The sequence below is a fragment of the Lissotriton vulgaris genome, chromosome 6 (assembly GCF_964263255.1).
Source record: "Lissotriton vulgaris chromosome 6, aLisVul1.2, whole genome shotgun sequence".
Lineage (NCBI taxonomy): Eukaryota > Metazoa > Chordata > Amphibia > Caudata > Salamandridae > Lissotriton > Lissotriton vulgaris.
The window spans coordinates 1,155,895,799-1,155,920,333 of record NC_141694.1 but is presented as its reverse complement, the minus strand read 5'-3'; the positions used below and the strand labels follow the sequence as shown (position 1 = coordinate 1,155,920,333).

The 24,535-nt window shown below is 43.7% G+C and overlaps 1 protein-coding gene across 1 annotated transcript in view; it reads left to right on the top strand.

Annotated features, from left to right (window-relative positions):
- The window catches only part of MPC1 (mitochondrial pyruvate carrier 1), a 67,452-nt gene that overhangs the window by 40,574 nt on the left and 2,343 nt on the right, over window positions 1-24,535 (top strand). The window contains exons 2-3 of the mRNA XM_086927239.1: window positions 3,872-3,968; window positions 19,487-19,619. Coding sequence (XP_086783365.1) covers window positions 3,872-3,968; window positions 19,487-19,619 — 230 coding nt within the window. The remainder of the gene's footprint in view (window positions 1-3,871; window positions 3,969-19,486; window positions 19,620-24,535) is intronic.

The following is a 24,535-nucleotide window of genomic DNA, read 5'->3' as shown; positions in this document are numbered from 1 at the left end:
GCAAGTGACCGGGCCACTCATGGGATCAAAGGGGGCGAGACAGTCCTGAAATATGGAAGCGCGCAGGTTAAGTAGCTCAGTATTGGAGTAAGCTCGCCTACCTGGCCAAATTTCACCAGCATCTCTGGCGAGAGGCGCAGGACTGGCGCGGATGGGCGCAGACGGGCTTGCCTTTGGCGCTCCGCCGGCGCGCCCACTGCGCGGACGAGGTCCTATACACATTTATAGGGCGTGAGGAAGGCGGGAAAAATGACATTTAGTCCGCACTCCTCCAGTTTCCCCCAAGATGGCGGCCCGCCCCTCCACAGTCCGGGGTCAGCAAGCAATCTGCTGCGCGAGGACAGGGGATCGGGACCACAGTGGAGCTGGGGCAGATCAGCCCTCTAAACAAAGTACACAAGCGCAAAGCACTTCACAATTAAAATAAGGTAATTAAAAAAATGCGAGGGTTACAAGCACACAGTCTCCCGGCTTCCGCCTCAAGAGCATTTCACGAAGGATCTCGTATTGCTACAGATAGAGAGTAACTTGCAAGTGGTGCCCCACACCTATTACAGTTTGATCCATAAGGGTAAAGGCTGCAAAGGGTTAGAACTGTAGTTTATAACTTGTATAAACTGATTGGTAGTTGTATCTTAAAAGTGCATGTAGAAGAAATGGAACACATTTGATGGATTAGGATGAGAAGTAATCAATGTGCCCATCATAGATCTTTTTCTTCCATAAAAGAGCAAATACAACTCATGTTATTCCAAAGCCTTGAATGTTAAAGCATAGTAGAGAAACCTGAAAGATAACTGTTACCAAATTGCAGAGGAAAGCAAAACACTTGTGCTAAATACCAGAGTTCCGTTTTCAAGCCTTCTATTGAACGTTTCAGTTGCCCTCCCGCTCTGTTCACCACAGTCCAACAATTTCAAGCATTTATTCCTAACCCTGTTCTGACGCTTGTTTGAATTACTCCTCTAATATGGCTTTCTGATATCTGCTTTTTCGAAAATGCATTAATTCCATACAGCATTGAACTCAAATGTGGGACATTGCATCACGTCCTAGTTTATTGAAATTTGCCCACAGACCTCCTTCAAGCCCTTTCTGGATGAAACCATCTCAGATAAATAGATAAGGGGTTTCTTCTTACTCAAGTCAAAACACCTCTCAAAATGGACGTTGTCATCCCAATTGAAGCTAGATCAAATGCCACTGCTAATCAGGATGCCAAACCTAGACTTGAACATTTGCAAAATTTGAACTCCCGAGTAATGTTGTACTCTAGCATTAAAACACCACTGTAGAAGTTCGAAGCTCCTAATGGAGCCCTTTAGCATACATTGTACTTTCCATACTGTTTCCGAGCTTTCTGATTGTAGAAGTTCTGAGAACCACTCTTTGCCCTACAGATGGCACATAGCTTTGTTTAAATATGTATTCTTTTGTAGGTCATTTATAATCTGAGCCATCTTTCTCAGAATTAAAATGCAAAAGAAGTCACCCTTTCAAACTAAAACAAAGTGTCCCTGAATTATTCTCCTCTTTGTAAACCCCCCAACAAAAACTTTGTGCTTTAGTGGGGTAAAGTGTCTTTGAATTAGACAAGACCAGACTTGCTTTTTTTACAAGCATCATGGAACTAAACTTGCATGCCCTTTAAAAAAAAATGTTTTATTCAAAATCTTCCTGGCAGGCATAGTCCAGCTTCATATGCTGGTGAGGAGTAAGCCATTGACAAACTCCAAATTCTTACCTGAACACCTCAATATCTGATCCTTTAGCATTTGGATGGAATCTATTCATTTCTCACTGGTCTGCAAAAGGCACCATGGCAACTCTCTTATGTTCTGAACACAGAAGGCGCAAGGTAGCCCATATTGCACTTCACTAAATTGGCCTCCATGAGACACCATCAGAAACCTTTTTTTAGAGGCTGTGATATGTCAATCAAATAGCTACCTGTATGAAAGGTTTGCATTGGAATCGAAGGCTATTGTCTTCTCTAGTACTATAAATCTTAGTGACTTTTGGAGCCCAAACCCTTAAAGATTTTTCTTAATTATTGTCTCCAACTGGAACTGATTCAGAAAACCTGGGCCTTTCCCTCTACATCTTCCCTCCGCTAATTGTCTGCAAAGTGTGAAAATTCACTTATAAACAAAAAAAAACCTTGGTTGTGCAGTCTAGTTCTAACCCTACATTTAACCATTTGCGAAGTCCATTTTGGTAACTATTTAACTGTAGTTCTTTCTATGAGCGGCCCCCTTTTGTTGTAATCTGCTATCCTAAGGTCACTGCTACACTACCATTTTATCAAACCACTCTTCACAATTACCATCATAAATAAACCACATTGTTTCAAAAATACTGGCTTCTCTCTCAAAAAGAGCCAATATTAAATGCACCCGTCACATAAGTGTAATGACCGAATATCTACTCCATCTCTTGCTTGTGCCAATGGATGTTAAACTAGTTTTAAATAAATACACACTCCGTTTCTTATGCATATTATGTGAAGCTTTGTGAACATCAAGGGGTAGTTACAGAGGAAGGACACTAGTTTCTTCCTGTGTAGGCGGCTTGTTTAAATTTTTCTTGTCTCATCTTAAATACTGGAGTAAGAAAGGCTGGAGTAAATAGTTCCTCACCTTGTGAGAAATTGGTGTGGCGATGCAGGTTGGTCTGTTTCTCAAATCTAGAAATGTATGCATCTGCCCCCAAAACTGCATCAGATTCTCTACTTCTTGCAGCTTTGGTTTAATTACTTTCTAGTGGGCTTTGTTATCCAAAGGAAACCAACAAACAATTGATTCCTACATGATTTTATAGTTTGGGAATAGGGGGAGCTACGGAATGTTTTAAGATGGGTTTTTGATCATTAACGCTGGGGGGGGGGCGGGGGGGGGGGTGAGTAGCTCCTGGTGGCACTAACCACAGCAAAGAGATGCAGCACCTCAGAGTATTAAGGGGGTGAAAGAGAACTGCAGAAGAGGGGATTGTAGCAACTTTCAGAGAGGTAGTTGAAATGAGAATACTTCTGGCAGACTTCAGGAGTAGGAAGACTGGTAGGCAAGGCAATTCTGAACAATGAACGCTTCTTTCTTACTAGCTTTAGCATGGCTTGCAATAATTGATCTAGTAAACAAAACAAGGAATTTGAAATGTGCCTCCCAAAATTTTCTGTAGACATTGTGTTGATGGTATCGTCGTCCATTTATTAAAGAATTAATCGCACCAAATAGCTGGAATGGTTAGTATCATTTTTAGATAAGATTGTGTGTTGGGGAAAATATTTTAAAACGTTGTTTAAACCTATTGTATGTGCTCTAAAATATTACGATTTCTAAATGCATTAGTTGATCAATTTTAGGAAGGAGATGTGGCTAATCAGCTAGTGCTTCATGCAGACTTTGGAGCCTAGAGACCAAGGTTTTGAATCCTGGCCTTGAGGCTTGACCCTACATCATGTGATTCTGGGCAAATCACCTAATATCCCGTACATAAATATGCAAAATGTATTTGTGTAATCCACCTTTAATGTACACAATCTTGTAAATCTCCCAACCCTCATGTAATGTAAAGTGCTCCTTTGCTTCCTAGTTAGGTTTGGGCTATATAAATAGATAGATGGGATATTTGATTGTCTTGCAAGTTCTACCTGATGAACCTTGTAGGAAGGTAATCATTTCCAGTGCCCTATCCAGTCAATATTCCACTACCTTTATCTTTTGTTTTGTCAATAACCTAAATTTCTCCAAAGTAACTGAACTGCGTTATGAATAGTTTTCTTTTCCCAAAGTTGTCTGCAGAATCATTTTCTCCTGCATGTTTGTGGTATGCTGAAAGTTCAGGCTTTTACTCTTTATGTATTTATTTCCAGCACTTTTGGGGACCTGTGGCCAACTGGGGCCTCCCTATTGCTGCTATCAATGACATGAAGAAGTCTCCAGAGATTATTAGTGGCCGTATGACATTGGGTAAGTATTTGTGTTTTTGGATGGAATTCAACAGGTTCTCATCTAGGACTCCTCCATTAAGGACCCCTAACCTTTTTAAACACCACTTTGAAACAATTATTGCTTCCAGTCAATAGTTTTAGTTAATTTTATTTATGCATGATTAATTAAATCCGTTGCATATGCATAACACTAACTGTTCCATATACATGATTCAGCAGGGTAAACCGCATTAAAACCCATCTTATGCATCATATTAATTATTCTCATCTTGGGGCTTATGCAGTTCATCATATCTAAAATGCCTGTGCGTCCAAAGTAGGTAAACTATCGAAAGCTTTGCCAAGTGAAACAGTAACACAGTAATACATCAAGTTAAAACCTCACTATGCAACATGCTAAAATTCACTTTTTGTGACTTGTGCAATTCGTCAGGTCTAAAATGCCTGTGCTTCAAAGTAGGTAAGCTAGCAGAATTTTGCCAAGTTAATCAGCAGTAATAACCATAATTATACATCATGTTAAACCATCATTATACATCATGTTAAAGTTCACCTTTAAGGGCTTGTGCAATTCATCAGATCTAAGGTACCTATGCGTCAGTGTAGGTGAACTAGTGAGTGTTTTGCCAAGTTAAGCAAGGATACAAATTTTTCTAGCTATCGCAACAAGAATTTTAGATTCTATTAAGGACACGGAGGCGAGGATTATGCTTTCTCATTTCTTTACTGCAACAATAGCAGCCAATGAAAATACACATGTAAAAAATAACATTTCTCATGAGGCTTTGAACCACGCCTCTCTCTTACAACAACCAATCACAATGGAATCATGTCTATAAATCCTGGAGACACTACTCCGGCCTCCTCTTTGTTTGCGCGAACAGTCAGTAACAGTCTCATCACACTGAAAAGTTTATTTCTGCAACGGAAAAAACAGATCCACCAGAAGTCTCACGAAGAAAATCTGAACAGCAAAGGAAATCCTCCATCCGGAAGGAGCGGCAGCCAAAACCACAGGCTATCTTCAACTCTTGTTGGAGTCGTTCCCTAGAACAGAAAAAAGGAAGTTTGAGAATTTCCACCACAACCTAGATCGTTGTACGGGTGGGCAAAACTGTTAGATAAAACCACGTAAACAACAACAGTTGCATAACAGTCCCAACGGGTGGGATAATCCTCCCCTCCGTGTCCTTAATAGAATCTAAAATTCTTGTCGCGATAGCTAGAAAATATTGTATTCTATGGCAGGACCGGAGGCTTCTGATTATGCTGGTTCAAAGCTCACATTAAAGCTCATCAATCACAGCATCAGAAACATGAGGAATCGGTTTGTAATAAAACACTTTAAACATTGAATCTGAGGACCAGTCAGCTGCCTTCAGAATGTCCTCCAAGCGGGAACCCAGTATGTAAGCCTTAGAAGCCATCGCACCCCTCGCAGAGTGTGCCCCATAAGCAGAAATATCAATGCCGGCTTCCGACATGATCCACCTAACCCATCTGGCTAAAGTAGCAGCAGCGACTGGCTTGAACTTGTTTTGAATAGATATCAATAACTGCCCCAGAGGATCTGTCCTGTGTACACTAGTACGCTCCTCATAACATTTAAGACATTGAAGAACACACAGCTTGCCGTTATGAGGAAAGGCTGGATAATCAACTGAACGAGACATGGTCTTAGTACGTCTAGTAATGACAAAGGATACACCTTGGGGTGAAAACATCCTCCCAGCCACATCCAAAGCTCTGACATCCGAAACCCTCCGACATGAAATGAGGCACAACAACATAGTAAGCTTGACAGAGAGCTGTTTCAGCGACAAATCACCATTATCGGGCCAGGATTTCAACAAATTCAGAACCTTATTAACATCCCACATGGTGGAATACCTGGGCCGAGGAGGGTTGGCCACACTCACACCTTTAAGCAACTTACACACCAAGGGATGCATCCCCACAGGTTTACCATCTATGTGGTCGTGACCAGCAGAAATAGCAGACCTGAAGTTGTTAACCGACCTGTAAGCCAGGCCAGAAGTCACGCACTCTGACAAAAAGTTCAGTACCTCTGTTATATTTGATCCCACGGGATCCACCTGTTTTGAAAGGCACCAACCCACCCACTTCTTCCAAGAAGCAGAGTATCGTTTTCGGGTGGAAGGAGCCCACGCCTGCTGCATAAAACTGGCAGCCTCTCGTGAAAGGCCTGCAAGGCGTTCATGTCTCCGGAGAGCGTCCATACCATCAATGACAGTTGATTCTGCAGGACCAGGGGGTGGCACGTTCCCACTGGGTCCTGCAGAAGCGTTGGGAAGACTGGGAGCCGGAAGGGGAGGTCTATTGACAATTCCAACAGTGTGGGAAACCACAACTGAGTCGACCAATAAGGCGTTACCAACACCACCGTCGCCTCCTGTCGGCGCAGCAATGCCACTACTCTCGGGATCAGTGCAAACGGTGGAAACGCATAATTCCTCTGTTGTTCCCAATGGCGAAGGAACGCGTCCGTCCCCAGTGCCATTGGGTCCGGGCTCCAACTGTAAAACAGGGGAAGGTGGGCATTGAGGCGCGAGGCAAACAGGTCTATCCGACATGGGCCTCGTAGTGACATGATCCGGGAAAACAGCGATGGATGGAGTCTCCAATCGCTGGAGTCCCGGAGAAATCGGGAATGCCAATCCGCCACCTGATTGAGTTTCCCGAGAAGGTATTCCGCCACCACGGAGATCTTGCGATCCAGGCAGAAGTGCCAGAATTCCTTCGCAATGTGCACCAACATCCGGGACCTCGTCCCGCCCAATCGATTGATGTATCGCACTGCGGAGATATTGTCCATCCGAAGTAGAATACAACAGTTGCTCTTCAGCGGTGAGATAGATCTGATGGCAAAGGACCCTGCCAGAAGCTCTAGACAGTTGATGTGAAGTGACAGTTCGTCTGCAGACCAACGTCCTCCTGTGGCAAACTCGCCGCAGCGAGCGCCCCAGCCCCACTGGCTGGCGTCTGATTCCACCACCACATCCGGGGCCGCGCCGAAAATAGCTCGGCCGTTCCAGGCTGACATGTGGTCCAGCCACCACTGAAGCTCCTCCCTGGACTCGGGGGAGAGAGGGATCAAATGATCGTAGTGAAAGTTTCTTTGCAGGTAAAAGATCTTGAGCCTCTGCAGAGCTCTGTAATGCAAAGGGCCGGGAAAAATGGCCTGAATCGACTAGGCCAGAAGGCCCACAATTCGTGCCAAAACCTTCAAAGAAATCCTCTTTGGCCAGTGTAGCTGTAATCTCTCTCTTGATCGACCTGATCTTTGAAAGGGGGAGGAGAAGCTGGGCCGAGATAGTCTATGAGGAAGCCCAGGAATTCCATCTGCCGATTCGGTATCAGCACCGATTTCTTGGTATTGATCACGAATCCCAGATTCTGCAATAAGGACGTCGTCCACTCCAAATGCGTGAGAAGGAGGGACCGGTCCTGGGCCAGGATCAGCATATCGTCTAGGTAGACAATCAGCTGAGCTCCCATCTCCCGGAGGCGGGAGACCACCGGCTTGAGCAGTTTGGTGAACACCCAAGGGGCTGAGGACAGTCCGAAAGGAAGTACCTCGTAACAAAACCAACGCCCTTTCCAGGGGAACTGCAAAAACTTTTGATGTGATGGGCAGACTGGGACCGTCAAGTAAGCATCTTTCAGGTCCAGTCTGACCATCCAGTCGTTTTTTAAGAGAAGGTCTCGCAAAAGATGGATGCCCTCCATCTTGAAATGGCGATACGTGACAAAGGGGTTGAAATCCCTCAGATTCAACACGAGGCGCTGACCGCCTCCTTTCTTTTGAACAAGAAAGACGTTGCTGCAGAAGCCTCCCGGAAGGAAGGGTCCCACAGCAATGGCCTGTTTTGTCAAAAGCTCGTCCAGTTCTGAGTCTATAAAACTCTGTTCGAGATGGGGAAAAAGGAGAGGACGGGGGGGGGGGCTGAATGGGGCAAGACACCATCTCTATCTCGTAACCCTGGACGGTCCGAAGGACCCACACATCTGAAGTGAGAACTGCCCAATTCTTGACAAAATGGCGCAATCTTCCCCCTAACGGAAGTAAAGGAAGAGAGAGACTTACCAGAAGATTGGTTATCGAAGTTCTTGTAGCCTCGATTGATTCCTTTATTATAGCGGCCCCTGAAGCCGCGTGATCGGGACGGGTAAAATCCGGCTTGATCCGGTTCTTGTGTGTACCCTCTTCCCCGTCTAGGGGCGTAGCCTCTTTGAGGACTGGGATTTGAGTAGCGGCCGGTCGAGCGTCCTCTGCCACGCCCGGCCCTACCAGAGACCTGCAGAACACGTTTCAGCGAGGCCTGAGACTTGTCCAAGGAAGCAAAAGGGTTCACAAACTTGACAATATCCTTAACAAAATTGTCCCCAAACAATTGTCCTTCCGCCAAAGGACCCGGTTCCGAGGAAGCCAATTCCACCAGTTGGGGGTCGATTCGGAGAAGGACGGATTTCCGTCGTTCAGAGGCAAGGGCGCAATTCGCGTTCCCAAGCATACAAATGGCCCTCTGAGCCCAACCCGCCAGAACCTCAGGATGTATGGCGGCACCAGTCTCTTGCGACTGCAGGGCCAACTCCAGGATCTTGGCCAACGGGCCCGAAAGGTCGAGGACCTTATCTTGGCACACTCTGAGCGCGCGATCAATCCCTTTCTTCGGGTCTTTCTTATACTTCTTAAGAAAAGTGGTCATGGAGGGGTCTATATCTGGCGTGATAGCCACTTTGAGGGGTAAATCAGGGCGTGGACATTAAGATTTCAGGCGGAAACGAACCTCCTTGTCGAATCCCTTGCGGAGATGAGTCTCCAGATAGGCCGCCACAGCAGGAGGGGGAACCCAGTCGGATGATCTGGGGTGGACAATGTCCGTCGGATCAAATGAAAAGGGGGTGGGAATGACCGGTGAAGTGTGCTTGCGCTTTTTAGTGCGTTTGCGGGGAGCGGCATCCGAGGAATCGGTATCGGTGCCAGTATCCGTAGTGGTGATAACCAGGGGGGAGTTGGGGGGAGAGGTAACCGGCTTGTCTTGGGACCGGGACTCCTGAGACTTATAAAGTTTGTCATAAGACTGGGCATGAGGCCAGGATAGGTCAAGAGCCGCCTTCTTGGGGGGGGTTGAAGGGGATCTTTGCCCGGAGCGGGCATCGGCTTACCCGGGACTAGCAAGTCCAACTTCTTGGCCAAAGGGGAGAGGGCCGAGGAAAGGGCTTTATCCAATTTGGCATCAAGTTTTTTGTCTATGATCTCCTCCATGGAGTCCCCTTCATAGAATTCTTGTTGGCCTTGATAACCATACGCAGCATCCTCCTCTTCGCAGTACTCAGCGTCTGCCATCGCAACCAGGAATCCGAAATTCCAACTCTAATCCCCAGCGGGAAGCAAAAAACCAGCCCCAAGCAGGGGCGTCGATGGTGGGGGTGCCAGGCGCAGGAGCCGGAAATACTAGGAAAAAACAAGAGCAAGGTACAGTCCCACTCTAGGACTATCGGAGGAAAAAATATAAAAAGGTCCCTGAATCCTCTGGAAGGACAAGGTCAAGCAGGTAGGCACCGTCGCCTGAACCAATGTAAGCTGCCAAAAGCACAGAAATCGCCCACGGCTCCTGGCCCAAGCTGCGTCGATCACTTCAGCCGGGGGCAGAGCGTCTATCTGGCCCCTTCGAGAACTGCGCGTGCCAACACGGCGTGCGCGGGCTCCCCGAGACGTACGTAAGGCCTCAACGGCTCCAACGTACGCTCGTCCCAGAGGGGGGGGCCTAAACCCCTCACTAGTGCGGCTAGCCGAAGCGTGCGCCGCGGGCAGCGATGAATGGAAGTCGGGGGGAGGTTGGACGGGCCTAAGTGCGCAACACGCGCCACCAAGGGGAGCGGGGAACGGAGCGAAGCTCCGGCCCCAATCTAAGAGCAAACTCGGACAATGTACGAATAAACAGTGCCAACAGAGAGCGTGAAGCGATCAATCAAATCATGCAAATATACACGAGTAATGAAGAACAATAATCAATGGCACCAAACAATGCAAAAGGCATAAGTCACAAGTGATAGAGCAAATATGAAAGGAAAGAGCACTTATCTGGGCTGCGGAGCAGCAAAGAAAGAGGAGGCCGGAGTAGTGTCTCCAGGATTTATAGACATGATTCCATTGTGATTGGTTGTTGTAAGAGAGGCGTGGTTCAAAGCCTCATGAGAAATGTTATTTTTTACATGTGTACTTTCATTTTCATTGGCTGCTGTTGTTGCAGTAAAGAAATGAGAAAGCATAATCAGAAGCCTCCGGTCCTGCCATAGAATTATAACAAGGCAAGGCTGTTTTGTTTAATGTCTGCTTGTGATCTGTAGTTAAGTCTCTCTGTCACTATGTCAAAATATTTTGCAAGCCAGCAGTTTAGTTGTGATTCAGCTGGATTGAAGAACAGTTTTACTGCCTGCCTGCAGGTCCTGATGCCACTCTGCTTGAATATTGGTGGGAGGAGGGTGCCTCTTATGTCCCTCAGTTTGGGGTAAATGCAAAAGACGTGCACAAGATGCTTGTTTCCTCTTTCGCATAGATGGCAGGATTGCCCTCCTAGTCTCCATTTCCATGGCGGGAGGTGTGGGAGGATTGGTATAATGCCAAAGCGTAGCCTTAGGAATTTTTCTTTTATCTGCAGTTTTACTCCTGTTTTCAGATAAGGTTGCAGTTTGAGAACTTAATAGTCACTGAGTACTGTCTAGCCATGAGCCCTTTTAGCCAGTGTCTCCTTGTCTTCGAAGATGGATACGTTTTTTGTTACCTTTCTTATGATCTTTTTAAAACTGAAGAGGTTGCGTAGAGATCGTACAGTCCCAGTATGTTTAGAGAGTCAAGCAAGTGGTCCCTGGCGGGTAATTTTTCATGGCATGACAACTCGTTCCAAAGGTGCGAGTTTAAACATCCTGCCTCAGATCTTGTGCCAACTTTTTATATATGCACCCTTCCTTTCCACGGCTTATTTTGTAGCCCAATTTCCAAACTTATTTGGGCAGGTGGAACATAGTTTGGTAGACAGAAAATTGCTCTATAGGTATTGCCAATTACTTTAGCCAAGGCCCTTCCAGTGATTTGCTCCCATAAGTTATTGCAGTTTGTAATTTTGCGTGGATCACCCATAATAAGGGATCAAGGGTCAGGTAGCACTTTTTTGTCAGGGGTTTCATTGCTCGGTACCTCATTGTGCCCTTCCTGCATAGGCCCTTCATTTGGGGTCTGAACAAGCCTGTGCAGTCCAGGAAAACTCCAAGGTATTAGTAGTTTGTTACCTGGTCCAAACATTGCCCATCTAGGTATCAGTTTTTGTTGTTGTTTTTTTTCCTTTTGTGGTAGTTTACAGTCATAATGTTTGTTTTCTTAAGATTTATATTAAGGGTTTTGAGTTGTGAAACTTTTAGTAGTGTTCAAAAGATGTTGCAGGCCAATAGGAGTCTGACTTATCAGCACCATGTTATCCACGTATATCAGGTTAGACAGCGAGGTTTTTCCCAGTTTCAGGGCATGTGATGTGCTCTTGTCCAGTACCACAGGGAGATCGGCCAGAAAGAGGTTAAAGAGAAGGGTGCTAGAACGCAGTCTTGCTTTAACCCTTTGGAGGTGGTAATTCGCCTTGTATGTGTGCGCCTTTTATGTCCCTGAAGACTGGAAGTAGCGCTTCGCGCCAGTAATCCACGTTGTGCTTGTACAGCTTTTGGAGGAATTCCGTTGGGCCTGGGGCTCCTTCTAGCCTACCCTTGCTATTCATCTCTTGATCTGCCGTCTAGTCATTTTATGGTAGTCTTCGTTATTGAACAGTAATGATTCTTGGCCGGCAGACATTTATACTCGCTGGCATTTTTGTCTACTCAAGGAGGAATCCTTATGCGTGGCTTCTCTGGTCTGTTGCGTTATTTTTCCTCTACAAGTGATACCTCTGTTTTCTTTCATAATCCTGGATTCTTTGTCTCGTTCTCCTTTTACATTTTGATGTTGAAGTGACTGAGCAGGTATTTTGCCCAAATAGCCTCTGTTATATTAGAATTTATTCCAGATGAGTTGGCCGTTGAGGTCTGTTGATCGTCTGCCAGAACCTGTTGCTGTTCTTAAGATTGGCGTCATGGAGTATCCTAGCCCATAGTTTTTCTTTCTCTTGCCTTTTTTTTATTCAATAGCTTTTTTTTAGTAGTACCTTCAGTTTACGCAGGTCGCATTGCAGATCTAGGTATGGGGCAGTTTGCGAAACCGCCTTATTTTTTGGTTTGGTGTCAATCGGCGATTCTTTGTTTCCAGCATAATTGCCGCCCTAAATGAGGTAACCACCGTTTTTCCCGGTTTTATTCCTGACCTGGTTGTGAATTTCTCCCCAAGAATTGATGTAAAGTTCTCCCAGGCTTTTGGATTAGGGTATGTTTTCCTAGGCAATGAAGTGTATTTGCAGTGTTTGATAATTCCTCAATGGTGTTGGGTTTACACCTTATTCGTTTGTAATCAGAGGTGAATTCTGTGCCAAATATTTTGCATGCCTCCAGTGGATTTGTCGAGTTTGCTTTTAATATCACTGTGTTCGTTGTTGCCTATTCTAAAAGAGTTGATGTTGTGGAACATAGATTAAGTTATAAAGGTGAATTCTGGATAAGTAGAATTATTTGTCCAGTGGAATGTTGGGACCAGCGGGTTGTCCTCCATGAAGCTGCTGTTCAGGGCTCTCACATTTAGATTTTCAAGTTCTTCAAGCAAATGTGTTGAACATCTCGTTGGTTTGCTTGAAGATGCTGGGTCCTGATTCTGTATTCCCCATTCAGCGGTTAATTCTTGTGCCAATTCTGCCTCTGGCCCAGACCCGATAAAGATTAAAATCGCCTGCCACGATGATTTGATCTGTGCCAAGCTTGTCCATAACCCTTTTCAGCTCTTTCACATGCTCTTTTACAGCTTTCAATATTGTTTGGAGTGCACATAGGTGTTGATTATTGTGATTGGCTGGTCTTTTCCTTTTTAAGCTAGTGTTATCCTTAACGCCTGTATGGCACTTGGGGCTTCAATTTGTGCCTCTACTGATGAGGCAGCTCCTATTGTGGTTATTGAGACAAATATCAGTCCCCCTGAGTGATGGCCAAAGTCGGACTCCTTTTTTGCAAGGACAAGTTGCGACTTGTTTCCCTGAAGCTCAAACGCCTGGTCCTCCCAGGTTTATTGTAGTAATATCAGGTCAAACGACTTTAAATGGTTTAATACCACTAGGTATTCCATCTTAGTCGTCAGGCCATTAATGTTCCACATATACATACAGGTTTTCCGCCGAGGGAGTTGTTAATCCGGGCATGTCTTGTCATTTGGTTCTCTTTTGTTACTGTTCGCTGTCTTTGTGTCCGGCTAGAGTTTGATGACAATGGCATCAAGTCATTATGCTGGAGTCCGGTTTTCAAGTTAATGGCCTTAGAATTAACTGAATAACGTCTTGGGGAGCTGCTGCAAGCTCCATTTTAATACAGATGTAGTTTTTGGTAATTCGGTACTGAGATCATTTAAAAAGGGCGGTCTTTATACAACTTTTAGTTTTATCCCCCGCTGTAAAAATGTGTTTTCTTCTTTCATGATTAACTATCTCATTAGTATTCCATATTGTTTATTTGCTTCTGGACATTGTGGATTGTTGGTTGGCTGGAATGCAATTGAAAGAAGATCTGCAGAGCTTAGATTTTCTAGACTCACGATTGAATGTAGAAGCCGCAATATGTTCCCCCTATTTAATATATCTACTCTTCACCGAGTTGCGTATTTTGGAAAGAATGTAATGGTATCTGTTCCCATTGCATCATTAAACACTATTTCCTGGTGGGGTTTTACTTCATGATGTAAGGGCCGTTGTGGTGTGGAGTTGCTCTTGCTAACCCCTTGTTTGGCAATGACGTTGCTGGCTTGTTGGGGCTCGACTGGTGCCTGGCCTTTTTTTGGCATGGTGACTATGTGTGCATTCTCCCAGAGTGATCTTTGTGCTAGCTCCCTAGGGTTGATTCATAGCCCATATTCCAGTTTGGTCCTTAGGGTCTGTGTTGTACTGGTGGCTTTGCTAGGTTCTTGTGCTATTGTGTTTGTCGTTGGTAGAAGAGCAGATGCTGATGTCTCTGCTGTTCCTATTTGGGGAATCCATGGTTGTCACTTTTTATTCCAGTTTTAGAGGTGTCGAGTCCTTTATTTTTATTTTGGCTTTGTTGGAGACCTCCTGATTCTGCCTGACTTCATGTCATCCTGGTTTGCCTTTTTCTATTTCCTTGGCCGTTCCTTTGGCCATACCTTTGGTTTCCCTTTTAGGCCTTAAGATAGTTAGTTTACTGCTGGCAAGTGCGCTTGGTAAGTTTGTTTTATTTTAATATGCTTGTCCTCCTTGCTCACTCCTCAATAGTGGTGCTGGTATAAGGGAGGACTAATGGACTTGGCCCTCCTGCTTCTTTCAGGTAAGAAGGTTCTGTGCGGTTGTTGTGGGAAATTGTGATAGCTGTTGAAGCACAGTTCAAAAAATTATTCCGTGGCAGAATGATCCATGGACCATAGTGGGCCCTGCTCTACGCAGCACTCTAAGCACACTAAACCACTCTAAGTTTCTGCGAGCAGTTTGCTAGGTCGGGACGTAACGTGGGGTAGTAGGTGGCAAGCAGGGTCTGCGAGATGTGTATCTGACAAGTCAAGTGGGAGGGTGGGAATGCTGTTAGTTTAAAAATTGGCGGGGCTCAACATGTCACTAAGCCACCTACGTGGTGCTCCTGGTATCCCTGACCTGCAGAATTTGCTGAAGTGAATTGAGCTGCTTCTCCGGTTTCCGCCCGCGCTCTGCACTTCTGATCTTCTGAGCCGCCTCTACTTCCTCTAAGTCTTTGAGCCCCGCCGCCTTGTCGCCCTGCCACCTTACCGCTGCGCTTGTGGCCCTCTAATTGTAGAGGCTGCAGCGGGATGCGGTATGGCACGGCGGTAGGGGCAGCAGATGGAGGAAGTCCGCAGAGCAGCAGCAACCTCCCTCGCTGCTTCGCTGGTTTGTTGTGGCGCCATCTAGCGACTCTCGAATCACTGGCCCACTTCTATAGGGGGAGAATTCTAGAAGTTGGGACAGATAGCGTAGCAGAAGTAGTGTAGCAGAAGTGGTGTCCCGAGCCAAGAGAGGCAGTAGGATTTTTGGGGTGAATGGGGCCCTACAAGTGGGCTCAGGCTGCACCCGGGACATATATTGCTTCCAGTCAGAAATGATCTGATTCTCTAATTACACAAAAGATTAAATTCTTGATCGCCTTCTTGATTAGTATTCTTCAATACAAACTGTCTTTTTTTCTGCAGTACCCCAGGTACACCCGCAGTCGTTTCAATAAGAAAAGTAACAGATTAAATAATTAATTAGTCTTGAAACTATCATTAATCCTTTGAATATGATCAGTGTACACTTGGGTACATGCAGTGGCGACTTTTTGAGTGTTTTGCTTTATGTATTGTTACAATGACATGTAAAAGAAAGTCATGTCAGGGGCAGCATGAGATATACCACCTTTCGCTCGCTATTCTCTTGCCATTTGTAGTAATGCTGTCTTTTTGACTTATATTTTTTCAATATTAACAAACAAATGGGTGGAGGGTCCTAGGGAATAGTATTTTTTCAAGCCTTTTAGTAATCCACGATTATTTTATGTTAATTTCTAAAAGCGGTGTTGCAGAGTTTCAAAGATTTTCAGAATAAATTCAATCTTTCACATCTACGTTTTAAGTCCCTGAACTGGGCCCACTTTTGACTAATAGGGGAATTGGAAAAACGTACAGGTGTACTCATGGAAGTTTACTCAAGTTGTAGCTTTTCTTGTGTATTTTCCAGAGGAAAATGCTTTTCACTGTGTCGAAATCCCTGCCCCACAGAAATAGGCTTTTCTTTCCCTTTTAAATCCTGGAATTGCATTTGCCTTTGTTTCTGCCTTAGTTTTACTTGCATTCCATTTGTGGTTCGCATCATGCTTAATCTTAAGAAACACTTCAAACTTACACGTTTGTAGGAGTTCTTTGAATTTTTCCATAGTCATCCCACCCCAGTCACACAGCCTGACCTGAAACCTAGTAGTTAATGCCATGTGCCAAAATAGCAGATAGATCAGAGGTAGTTTCCTATAGCAGGTTTAAATGTTAACTGATAAATTCTGAATACATATGCAGTATTTACTTTTGCCAATAACTCCCTCATTCACCCCCCCCCCCCCCCCCCCAATTAGTTTTGGTGTTCTGAGGGTTGGAAATGATTCCCCTGGTGTTCTGAGGGTTGGAAATGATTCCCCTTTAGTTAAATTTGCTTAGCATGGTCTTTGTTTTTTTGTTTTTTCTTGAGCAGTCACTATGCTTCTCATTTTGTTACATCATTTTTCTTTAATTTTCCTCACACTCTTTCGTGTACAAATAAATCAGCAAAGCTGTTTCACGTGTTCTAGCCAACCAAGCAAAATTTCAGTTTGACTATTATGTTGGACAAATGGACTCTTAGCCTGGCCATTTATGGAAAGTCCAAGCTAAAGAGCGTAACCAAGAAAGGAGTTCTAGGCACCAACATGGCTTTGGAGACTTTCTGTTACCCAGTATTTCGAGTTTTAAAATGGTTCCTCTGTTCACTTCTGTGTGTTTCTGACCAAGTGTCAGTCCTATATGAAAGTGGGTAATCTCCAGGTAAACCAGAAGACCCATTTTGAGCTGTTTAATATGATTGTCACCCATGCCACCAAAGCCCGTTTGCGCAACCCAAATGACCGTAGGGTCTAAACCTATTCCTTTGCAAGATTCAAACATCCTGACACTTCATGTATTCCACTGATCTATATAGCTCCAGAAAGCTTTCTCAGCACTGAGGAAGACTGCAGTGCCACTATAAGCTATAGTGCCTAAAGACTTAATGCTGCTGACGCTCTGCTTTAGGAAAACTTCCTTCTGGCTACATGCTTAAAAATGCTTAATAAGTGTGGCTAGTTTGAGTGGGCCAAGCGGAGGGGCAGCTCGAAAGTCCCTTTCTAGCATGGGTATAAACTGATTAAAGGTTACAGCCTAACAAGGGAATAGTTAAAAAGAACGTTTTAAAAAAAATAGTTCGATAAAATTATTTGTCCCTATGGTGACGGTGGAAAGTAAATCGCATCAAAAGTTGAATACTATAACAATTGATTTTGAAGAAAAGGCACATGCAAAGTTGAATCAACCCTTATAGTATGTATATCCGATTAAGGGGTACCAGTCAAAACATTCCACAAGCACACTAACTTGCCAGATCAATTTCAATATCTGAATAAGGAAGCCAAAGATTAATGTCCATCAAGTCCACTCAATATAATATCAATATTTTTACACCATGGAGATGAAGCAACAGAATGGTGAGGATCCAGAAGATTCATGTGGGAAGATGGACTTGTCATTCACGTTTCAGTCTCTGTCATTAGTCTATGAAACAGACCATCCTCAGGGCTATCACAGCAAATAAAAATTACATAGACGACCTCTCATACATTAAAAATATGAACAATACATTGTTTTAAATACCCATGTGCCCATACGATTTCCTAAAGTGCCCATGCTAAACACAAGTGTCATACAAACACGTGACTAGGAAAAATAAAATGAACATGTGCTTAATTGGGCGAAAACCTTAAAAAGGAATCTATCAAAATATCTTGTGAATGTTTAAGAGCAAAAAGTCGGGGAAAGTCGCTGAGCATTAATAAATCAGCATGTGGAACGTCTCAGGAGTGTTAATCTTAGTCAGGCTACTTGACTTGTGTTTCCGCATTTATAAACGATCGGCGCCAAAAGGCAATCAAAAAGTCTAGACTGTTAAACTTGGTGGCCATTTTGGGTGGAAAAACATTTAACAAAGACCCAAAAAGGCTCTAATAGATCTAGCAATTTTTTTTCAAAAGCAAATCTCATAAACCGTGTATAACTTACTTCGACTTAGTTTAGAAACACAGTGACCCCCACAGTTAACTAACATTTAAAGGTTCTTATTGCAAACTGAAAAGGGACAATGGCATGAATATTATTGAACACTTATATGGTAGTTATAATGCCACATAAGTGATGCATAATGCGAAATTTATAAACCTTAAGGAATTCATCAATAACTCGTATAATTGCACTGTCAATCACATTTAAACGGAATGGATCAGTTTGACAGAGACCGTAATAATTGGGTTAGTTCAGTAGGCTGGAGCAGTTGATAGATATTCAAAACATTATGCTACAGACTTATTCTTACAGACATAGGGTGGGAATTTTTGCAATCATGAGATAATCAAAAAAACTGACCTGAGAAGTTTGAATGGGCGAGGGGCTTTGAATCCTACAAAATGTTTTTCTTTTAGCACCTTATCTCCTTGCAGGTCGGATAATTGTATGCAATGTTATGCTTACTTAAAACAAAATAAATTCATTTAAATCTAAAAGTTAAACCTTTTTATATGCTTTTCCTACGTGGTCCTATTTTAGCAGAGGGAATTAAATGGCATGCTCTTTGTAGTATGGAGTTCATGGACCCGTAATTGCAGGTGACTATTCATTCTCAAGTATATTCATTCTCAAGTACATATTCGCCTTTTTTCACTAGGCTAGTTTTAAACTCCTTTTTTTCTACCAAGAGCTTGCCATATTCCTCCGAGTTCCGTGAGTTAAAAACATGTGTGATTATACCAGTGTTAATGCGGCACTGCCAGGCGGACCGAATGCAGTTTTGAATCTGACTCCATATTGCAAAACAAAATGTGATGTCCCCGCTGAAGGCACTTGAAAGTGCACCAATAAAAGATTTGTGAATTTAAGTGGCCAACCTGTCTTTCAGTGCAGGGCAGTTGCCCTGATTTTTAAAGACCAGGAAGAGATACCCACCCTTTACCCTCCCGCCTCCTTTCAGGCTAGTGCAGTTCGCGACTACAGCCATCAGTACTTGAACGTCTATGAACGGGCTAGAACGCCTACCTCACTCTCAAAAGACACATATTAAAGGTTATATTAACTATGCAACACTACGTAAGTGGCGCCCAATAAGAGTGTGCCCATTAAACAAGTATTTCCAGCACCAGTAATAAGTTGCAAGGACAAAAGGGTTCCCTCATTTGCATGGACAGTGCAAACGTGAGGACATGCCTCCTTGTTATGGCATGGGTGCAAAATGTGCTTCCCCATGATTGGTATTTGAGAAGAAGACAAAAAAAAGTGTTTTTGCGGCCTGTCAATCAATTTAAAAGTACCCCTTGGGTGGAAATAAAACCCTTTAAATGCCCCAAGCACTTCCATACCAATGTATAATAAGGCAGTTTATAATTGGGAGCTCCTAATAAATGGTATGCTTTTGGAAATCTAATCCTAATAATTTTGTTTGACAAACTGCCCATTTTGTCTTACTGACATTGCACTTTGTAAGAAATCCTCTTTCTGTTATCTAGTTCTGTATTTTGGAAAGAATCTGTTGTCCTCGGTGGATTGTAGTGACTCTTTATTTTTCTCCTTTACAGCACTCACTTTATATTCATTGCTATTTATGAGATTTGCCTACAAAGTGCAACCAAGAAACTGGCTCCTGTTTGCTTGCCATTTTACGAATGAAGGCGCTCAACTGATTCAAGGCGGGCGATTGATCAAACACAAGTAAGTGTCCAAGTGTTAAATAATGACATTTGTTTTACCAACCACTGATTGTGAAGAACAGTCTGCAGACAACTTGAGTATCTCCGGTTAACACAATTTGATTCACCATAGCAAATAAGCATTGGTGCAAACCCCTTGTTTCTGATATTTTAGTTGCTTCTTTTTGGACTCTCATGCTGAGATAGTAAATGAGTTTCTGATGAAAACCAAAACTTTATTTTATTAAGTCTAAATGTATGGTACAGGGCAACTGATCGAGAAATGCCTGTCTCTAAGGGTCTGATTACAACTTTGTCAGTGTGGGAATGGGCAGCGACGCCAGAACCCCTCTCCAACACCGCCAAAGTCGACCGCCACCCGCCAGGTTACCAGTCATTTTGTGGTCTGGTGGGCATTGCGGTGGTCCTGTGGCAGTGCAGTTCAACGGCTCCTATGTGAGCCCTTCAGGGGCGGCTCCTTCGCTAAGACAGAGGAGTGTCGACCCACTGCCTTGAACAGCAAAAAAGGGAAAATAAAATTATAACGAGATGTTACTTTCATTTTATTTTTCTATACTGGGGCAGTTTTGTGAGGCAGGGTTAGGCTGCGCAGGGGGAAGGAGTGGTGGCACCCTCAAGTGCGTATGATTGTTGAGCTGGCCCTCTGGGGCCGGCCAAACATTTAGGTGCACTTAGCTTGTTTTCTACCCAGGCTGCTTTACAGCCTGGGTCCAAAATACCATGCACAGGCTTCTAGTCCCTATCTGAGCGCCGAGCCATGGCGTTTTAGACCAATCACAACACTGCATTGCAGCATTGCGATTGGCTTAGGGGTGCCTATCCTGCTTACTGCTTGAACAGAAGCCAGGAAGAGGACGGAAGAGAGGCGTCGGCCGGCCGTCAAGTAAGTGTAATTTTTTGTTTGTATTTTCTCCCACTGTCCCCGTGCACCAATTCGCAGGAGCAGCCTTGACTGGAGCCTTTGAACTGCAGTGCCGAAGGAGCACCAAAGCACACTTCTGCATGGCATGGACTTTGTAGTCCATGCCATGCAGTAACTGGGGTGCATGCACACAGGGGGGCATAACGTGTTCTCTTCCCCCTCCTACATGTATCCCCAGGCTCTGAGGCAACAGGGGGCCCAGTAGGGCCCCCTTAGTTGTCTCACCGCCACCCTTTTTTTGGCAGGCTCACAGCCATGAAAACGGTAGCTGTGAGGAAACTCATAATATGCTTGGCTGTGCTGCAGTGGTATCGCCAGCATATTGCAATCCCTAGACTGCCCTCCAAACGCAGAATACTGTTATCGGACCATTTGTGTGCACTGCCAACGCTGCGCCATCCCAGGTTTGGCGGTCCACTGACTGCCAAACTCTGAATCAGGCCCTAAATCTCTTGCTTCCCATCTGATTAATTTATCACATCATCCGTGATAACAAAATGTCACAAAAGCTGCACATATTGAAACCCAAAAGCTAAAACATGTCCTTGATGACAATCCTTCGTCCCATCGTATATTTTCCATAATCACCCCCTTAGTTCCATCCATCTCCTAGTTTCCTGAAGCTGAATTTGTGTTGCAGTCCCAGACGACAGGCTGTACAGCTGAGTAAATGTTATTTTATGGTTTATTTATTCATTCATTTGATGGTTAGGTAGGTATCAGAGCGCTTTACAATTTGGATATGTATTACAAGAATATTAATAAAACAGCAAGATAGTCATGCAACATAGTTAATTTGGGGGGGGATACAGACCATGGAGAAGAATGTTCGATAATATTCGCTACATAAGTGAGTATGGAAGGCGAATGCTGTTATTCAAAGGTGTCCACGAATCAAATAGTTAATCAGGAGGCATTCAACAAGCAGTGGGCCAAAGCTGTTTTATGGCAAGAACTTAGCCATTAGGATTTTTTTCTTCCTTTTTGAAGTTATTCGTGCAGGAAATTTGTTGGACTTCCGGTGGAAGGGAGTTCCAGATCTTTGGAGCATCGCCTGAGAAGACCATGTGACTCCTTCTCATTTTGTGGAAGATCTGTGGTTTTTATAGCCATGAACATACACTTCTTGACTGTCTGCAACCTCCAGATAGTTCTAGTTTTCGAGCCAGATACGTGGGAGTCTTGAGATGTAGGGATTTGGGAGTCATACAGGCTATCTTTAGCTTTATTGCAGCCTGATATAGCAGCCAGTTTAGGGATTTGAGGGCTGGGGGAGATGTGCTTGTTTCTTTTTTAACCAGTGACAGTCTAGCTGCTGCATTAATGGACTCTTTTAGTGGGACAAGTTATATTTGGGAAGTCCACAGAGTGCAACTACCATAGTCTAGCCTAGGCAGTACCAGAGCTTGCACCGCCATCTTGAACTCCTCTTGTGGAAGGAACGTTTTTACGTTCCTTAGTGTTGTCATGTTTTGTTTTGCCCCTTTGCTTAAGTTGCTAATATGATTGTCTGTACACAACAATGTTGTATGATCGGTAGCTGTAGAATTCCAATGACTTTTCTCTCAATTTAATCCTTAATGTCCAAGACGATATCTTCCAACAGATTCATTTCACCCCCTCAAGTGAGTGGAGTAGCTGTGAAAGCCTTGAAAGATGCTGCATTTCGTACCTTCAATATGCTTCTTAACCCTGTGCTCCTGTTTCCCATCAAGTGACTGCATACTGATCAGACTAGAGGGTGTGGGGGGGGGGGGGGGGGCTTCTCTTTCATGACTGATAAGTTCAATCGATAAGTGGCAATAAACAGAGAAAGTGTATTCTGTATTAGGGTATATGATTTCTTTGTGCACCCTATACAGATTGGATTGGTTGATCTTATTTGTTTAGGAAGGACCAAGGAAGGAAGTCCTTCTCTTCACTCCTAGAGCCTAATTCCGTACTTTAGTGGAGCAGTGGGCTGGCAGTGCCAACGCCTCACCACTGCACAGCTGAAGGTTTGTGATCTGGCGTGCGGCGTGGCTGTCCTGCTGCAGTGCGTCTTTCAAAGGCGTTGGGGCCTTTGAAAGACACCGCAATGGGAACACCAAACAGGGTTCCTGCATTTATCCTCTGGCTGAGTGGGTACAGGGGACCCTGTAGGGCCCCCTTTGTTTTAGCACCACCACCTTTTTCCTGGAGGAAAGACCTCCACGAAACTGCGGACTGTCCTGAAACTGGATATGCATTGCGGTGCGGTAGCAACACCATCTGCATATTACATAGCCCCTGACCGCAGTTCCACCGCCAGGGAATAGCGTTTCCCGGGCTTAGACAGCGGTTCAATTATGGTCCGACTGGCCAAGTCTTAACAGGGTGGTTAGACTGCTGGTGTGGCGATGGTTGGACCGCCACCACCGCGCCACCAGAGGTCTGGTGGTCCTTGGACTGCCACTCTTAATTAGGATCCTAGAGTAATCACAAAAAGAATTGAAAAACATTCTACAAAGATGGATGTAGTTCCTCTCCTTTGGTTACCTTCTTTATGGTTATTGAGTTATATATTTGTTATATATATAAAAAATATTTTGGCAGAGAATATTGCCCAAAAATATATGCAAATAGCTCTTTTTTTAGTTTTTTTTAACCAAATACTTTAAATTGATTTAATACATTGAAAGTTAAACCAAATATAGTTCAATCGATGTAATCAATTATTTATTAATATAAAAATTAAACCATTTTTCCTATACATTTGATTTGAAATATGTAAAGTAACTTAAAAAAATTATCAAAAATATATCAAACATCTAAAATGATATATACTGAATTTAAATATTAAAATAAACATACTTTTATTGAACACTTGAAGTATACAAATTAAAATGTGTGTATAATATAAAACACATATCTACCATTAATTTTTGTAATAGAAAACATGTAAAAACCTACATTAAAATAATAATGACATTAATAAAATAAAAAAATATATAATTTCAAATTATAAAGCATTAAAAAATAAAAACAAACTATTAAATAAGATAAATCCAGGAAACCATGCGACTCCCAAGGTTTACTATTCAGACTTCATTCTACTAAAATATAAATGATTAGCAAATATAATAAAGGATGCATCCAAAATCTGCTATAAATTGAGGCGAATTTGGGGTATAGGGTATTTTTCTGATCTCGCTCCAATATGGGACTCACCAGGGACCCCAGATTGCCTGAATGACAGCTTAGCGACCCCCATAAGGAAGGCTGGTCTGTGGAGATGGTCGGACCTTGTAGATCTAGATGGTTTACTCCCATGGGAACTGTTACTAGTAAAGATTGACTCCACCTTTTCAAGGTTAAGTACCTTCAGTTGAGATCATAGTACGAAGCCAAAGTGGGTGAAATTAAAGGGAACTGGGATCTTGAGCAGCTTTTTTTAGATCCCCAACCAAGAAAAAATAAGTATCCCTTTGGTATGCAAGATTGCTTGAAGCGGAGGATAGCAAGATACCGTCTCCATCATCGGTGTGGAACTCCCTCCCCCAGGCCTTCCCTGCAGAAGTTCGATTTGAATCCTCCCTAAAACTCCTCTACAGATTTATAAAACCAGCTAGGCTAAAAAAAGAACCACTGTTTTTTTTCTAAATAGGCTTTATTATACACCTGCTAGAATTGCTAAGTTTGCCCTGGTCCCGATTCCAAAATGTCCCAGAAGTAAGGGCGATAAAGCGGATGACGTGCATATGTTCTTTGAATGTAGAGAATTAAGCGTATTTTGGAAGAACGTGGAGGAAACCTTGACAGATATTTTTGGTTTAGATTTGGGAATGGATGTCAATCTGGTGATTTTTGGTTCAAATGGGTTTACAAGAGGTGTTGTCAGACCTGGGACTATTGCTATATCTTATTATTATTGCCAGGAGGGAGATTTGCTTAAGATGGAAAGACCCGACCCCCCTAACAGAGTAAACTGGGTAAAATCCACACTGAATACTGCACGCTTAGACCAGGGAGACAGG